At 36.2% G+C, this 5,119-nt stretch overlaps 1 protein-coding gene across 1 annotated transcript; it reads left to right on the top strand.

The window, feature by feature from the left end:
- Positions 1–3,435: 3,435 nt before the first annotated feature.
- On the top strand, positions 3,436–5,119 carry LOC144448180 (type I iodothyronine deiodinase-like). The gene is made up of 4 exons (XM_078138333.1): positions 3,436–3,699; positions 3,886–4,023; positions 4,318–4,490; positions 4,861–5,119. Exons 1-4 carry the CDS (start codon positions 3,436–3,438, stop codon positions 5,117–5,119), a joined length of 834 nt encoding a protein of 277 aa, XP_077994459.1.

Raw genomic sequence — 5,119 nt, 5'->3', positions numbered from 1 at the left:
CATATAAATGATTGACACAGTGTGATCGGAATAAGGGAATACTAAATTAAACTATAGATTTTCAATGTGATTTATATAATTTCAAATGATGTAAACATACTATAATGAACAGGTATTAATGACGAAATGGTCGGCCGGGGTGGGCCGGCAAATTCTTATTTCGTTCACTGTAGATACACCTGGGCCCTTTGAGCTCTTTTGAAAACAGTCTGACCCCTCTCTCGTAAAGAAAAAGTTATGACCCCCCCCCCAACCCAATCCATCCATCTAAGGGGGATTTCCATAAAATTCAGACATTTAACCATTCATAAGTACAATGGGGTTTATTTTATGTCACATTTGATAGCAAATACTTTTGATTTTTTAATTAGTTTATATTTCATATAGATCTTTTCCTAATAAGTATTTATAAATGCATTATATGTTTTTAAGTAATCTAACAATGAACATAATATTTACATTACTAAAACAAGGTGACCCACCCACCTTTTTACCACATTGACTGATCACTCATGCAAGATGTGATCAATCGATTGATTACACCGCCACCTAGAGGTCAGTTTTCACAAGTTGGCAAACAGCGATGGTTCATTGCTACTCGTCTGTAGATATGGTAAGTTACGTCTGTAACGTAAACACAGACAAGGAAGGTCTGTGCTGTAAAGGTACGCCATGAAGGGGCGCCCTCACACATCGATCAACAGGTCTGAAAGGCCGGTGACGTTATCACACAGTTTGAATTACTATATTGATTAACTTGCATTAATTATTTTGCAACTAAGTTACTTTAAATTTGTAAAAATTGAAGTGTTAAAATGCCAATGGAAAATTATTATACTATCATTACTAGCCTCAAGTGTAAGTTGACAATACGTAAGAGCTAGTTACCATGACGACATATTTATAAACTGACTTAATATGTCTGATAAAACACTCGACTAGATTACTAGAATTGACTTACACTCTATAACACATTCGAATCGGTGTCACTCTACGCCAAATAATGGCTGCAGTGTGACACTGTACAACAAATAAAATTGTTAACGAAATTCTGAGTTACATCGGAAACCAAAAACATATGACTTTACCAACATCATAATAAACAATATTTTCTACAGAAAAAATTTGCTCAAATTTTCATATTTTGAGAAAAAATTGTGAATAAAGTATTATTTTCTGTGATATTTATTATCATACGATATTTTGGAACATTTTGGAGAATGTTTTAGTGCAAGAATTTGGGGAATATTTGGATTTTCTGATGTTGCCTCGATATCATTATTTGCATTACCGGGTTTTATGATAGTAATTTAGTTGAACTATGGACATTGTAAATGTTTCTAAATATTTTGTGGATTAGTTGACATTTCATTGATTTCTAGTTTATTCTACAACTCAATAAAATAATAAAATAACGACTTTATCTCCCAGATCTAAGTTTCGCATCTAGGTAGATATTCTGTTAATAAAATAAACATAAAACGAATGAATGAAAGAATTATAACCTGTAAGTTTTTCTGTTTTGTACACAATATTTTATCTGAACTATAATATAACACATCCCCATCACTCGCGAGTGTACGTGTGACGTACTCAGGGTATATTTACGAGACTCGCAGTGCTCTCTGTGGTCGGACTTTCACGATCCAGCGAAACGAGAAAACTGTCATCATCTTCATTTCTACTAAACAAACTGGACGTTCAACAATGAAACCAATTCAATTGGCTCATGTCATAACCGTTACCCCCAGACTTTACCTTACGTACGATACTGCACGTTTACATTAGATGCAGACAAGTCGTTCTGTGGACAAATCCAGGTAAAAGCGGCATCGTCGATGCGGTATTGTTGATTTATTTTTATCAATAGTGAGTACATGTTGTATCATTATTTCTAGACGTCGTTGTTTTATCCTATAGCACTAGATTACACGTAAGTGGTTTGGCTGTGAGTTCATCGCAGTGACCCATATATTCAGTCATTAGACAGCTGCAGTTTATATAACCGTCACTCTACCACGTACGTCCGTTGGAGCAGATTACATAAGTGGAAAAATGGGTTATACTTCCATGGTGGAATCAACGATGAATCGTTCACCTATATAATTAGGCTATATCTCAAGAATACACGCTTCAAATTCATTATAACCTGGTACATACATTTGTGATACCAAAATTGCACCTGTCCTGTAGCTTTTAGTTTTAATAAGTTATTGGCATATTTTCGGTAGGCCATAAAAAAGAAAAAAATAGTTTCTGGTCAGGAAATGTTGTCTAAATTTGGGCGACTTTATCACCATTTTGTAATACACGACTGCCTCAATTCAAACGAAATTTATTGCATGTGTTCTGTAGGGTAGTGACAAGAACTGGTTAGGTTTCGGTAAACATTCCATGAATATATTAACGAGCAATTTACATAATTAATGGTTTTCGGTAATTAGGCTATATCTCAAGAATGGAATGCACGCTTCAAATTCAATATAATTTGATACATACATTTGTGATACAAAAGCGCACTTGTCATGAAAATATTGAATTGAATTGAATTGAATTGAATTGAAATTGATGTAGCTTTTAGTTTTCATAAGTTATTGGCATATTTTTGTAGGCCACTAAAAAGGAAAAATAGTTTCTCGTCAGGAAATGTTGTCTAAAGTGGTGCGACGATGCGATTATTTCTTTTTACATTCTCAACAAATGTTAATCAATCTACTTATCAATGCAGTTACTGTTTTTATTTAGTACTTTACAGCAAGTGTGTATGTGGGGCAGATGTCATGGGCTAGTTCATGGTTAGTTTTGCAGTTGTCTTCACTGGTGGCAATTAATGTAGGGAGAGTTTCTTTTGTGTTTTCCCTTTCATCTGCAGACCGTGCTGAATTGGCTGGACAAACATGAAAAAAATTGACACGGGAAGGGGGTGGGTGGTACTTATGTGATGGACGCTGACCAGAAACATTTTTTTTTGGCCTTTAAAACTCTTTCTACGGTGAGTGCTATGCTACAACGTTCTATAGCGCTTCACATTACATGTTGTTGTTGTTGGCCAGGAGATCACTAACAGCAATGAACAAATAGCAATCAATGAGAAAAAATAACTTATTGCGTATGTTCTGTTGTATTCCAACAATTGTCTGTAGGAACGGCAGTCTCAAAACTTTGCCCTTACGGAAGCTTGGTATTCAGTTTAAATCTGGTTGGGTTTGTTCCTACTTGAACGTCTAGTTTGGAACTTTGATCGGCGATTATAGACTGTTCATTATTTATGACAGGGAGGGGGGGGGGTGAGAAATTGCAACTTTTTAAAATATTTTTTCAGGTACCCCTTTGCAAAGCTGTTTTTGAAGGTTCCTCCATAATCTAAGTATTTATCACTAAAAAGTCTAGATACCATTGGCAGCTTCATCAATTCCTCGTCTCGTTGGCCCGTAGATGGCGTCATTTTTGGAAGACAGAGAACTCGTTATTAAAATACTCAAAAGGTATGAAGAGTTGATGTTCGACGAAGAAACAGTCCGGGTATATAATGAAAGATTACATCCTTTCAAAACTGACCCGTCAAAGTTGCTTGGCAGTTTGGAAGGAGTTTGGGAAGATTTATCAAAGCAAGTTTTGAAGGAAAATGGTATTGACCCAAACCTATTAACCGAGAGATTGCCGTCACTTGTACGACGTTACTATAGCAACGATAAAGAGGTAATTAATTACAGACACGTTATATAGATACAAAGAAGACAAGTGACTATTTTGAGTCACCTATTTTATTTTCAGATGTTTCAGCTAATATATAAACCAAAGTATTTTACTGATTCAAGCATTGTGTGGCTTTAACATGAAAACACCTTGAACTTGAATTGTGTAATTTTCATTCTCTCTATTCAGGTGCTTGGATTACTAAAGTACATGTCATCTCATGGTTCAAAATGCTGGATTGGTGACTTGAAAATTGGTGATACAAGACCTGATGTCAACTTAGTCGCCATGGAAACAAAGGAGGACATTTTGCTGTCTCGTCTGCACGTACATAAAGAGCGCCCTCTGGTGATTATATCCGGGTCGCTATCCTGACCACCGTTGAGGGTAAGACGAGAGCATCACTGACAGTGAAGCTAAACAACTTAAAATCCTCAAACAGAGAACTCTAATTTGTGTAATTTACATATATGAATGCTGATATACCCCTAATTCTGCATTAGATCAAGCAGTCACGTGTACGAACTTGAATGAGGTTTACTTAATATAAGAATGCCACATCATGATGTACAAGTTAATTCTACCAATTCTTTACCTAACTAATTTTCTTCTTGACTTCAGGCCATTGTTCACAGTGGCTCTCTGCATAAGCTGCATCAGGAATATAAAGACAGAGTCGATTTCTTGTACATCTACGTTTTGGAGGCTCATCCTAGAGATGGTTGGGCGTTGGGGGCGCACTATAGTACTCACGACCAACACAGAAATATGGATGAGAGAATAGCAGCTGCCAGGTTTGTAAACTGACTTTATTTTGATATGATTTGATTCATTGACTGTGGTGCGTTATGTACAAATAAAATATTTGATTGTGCATGATGAAATAGTAATATTGTTCTAGTCTCGATTACCCAGACTCCAACGGGCCTCTGACTTCCGGAATTTAGACGTTTCATCATTGCAGTGGCGTCAGGGTTATCGAGACTGATGTTGTCAGGCAACCGGGTTTGCATTAATATAAAATATAAATATAAAATTTCACTCATGATCAGTCAAGAATTCTAGTATAAAAGTGGTTTGATGGTGTTTGTAAGAACTCTACATGAATGCAATCAGTTTTTATCATTATTAATTCTACAACAACCTTATACTTGTCTCTTTCAGACGATTGATTGAAGCTGACTCTCAGTACCAGACTTTTACATCCAATGTAGAAGACGAGGTCAAAGTTCGTATGGTCGTGGATACGATGGAGAATGTGTTTGCACAGACGTACGCTGGACAACCAGATAGAGCCTTCATCATTGAAGATGATAAAATGGCATTTATTGGTAACATCATTAGTATTCAATGTGTGAATCCCGAAATACTGATGACGGATGCTTTGCGGGAATGGTTAGAAACCCGTTTTGCGGGAAAATAG

This window comes from Glandiceps talaboti, chromosome 17, assembly GCF_964340395.1.
Source record: "Glandiceps talaboti chromosome 17, keGlaTala1.1, whole genome shotgun sequence".
NCBI lineage: Eukaryota > Metazoa > Hemichordata > Enteropneusta > Spengelidae > Glandiceps > Glandiceps talaboti.
Note: the sequence above shows the minus strand (reverse complement) of the source record. Positions and strands in the feature narration are given on the sequence as shown.

Coding starts and splice junctions, on each gene's coding strand:
- LOC144448180 (XM_078138333.1), top strand. CDS start 3,436: ATGGCGTCATTTTTGGAAGACAGAGAACTCGTTATTAAAATACTCAAA. Junction 4,024..4,317: donor TTTTGCTGTCTCGTCTGCAC/GTACATAAAGAG, acceptor TCTTGACTTCAG/GCCATTGTTCACAGTGGCTC. Junction 4,491..4,860: donor GAGAGAATAGCAGCTGCCAG/GTTTGTAAACTG, acceptor TGTCTCTTTCAG/ACGATTGATTGAAGCTGACT.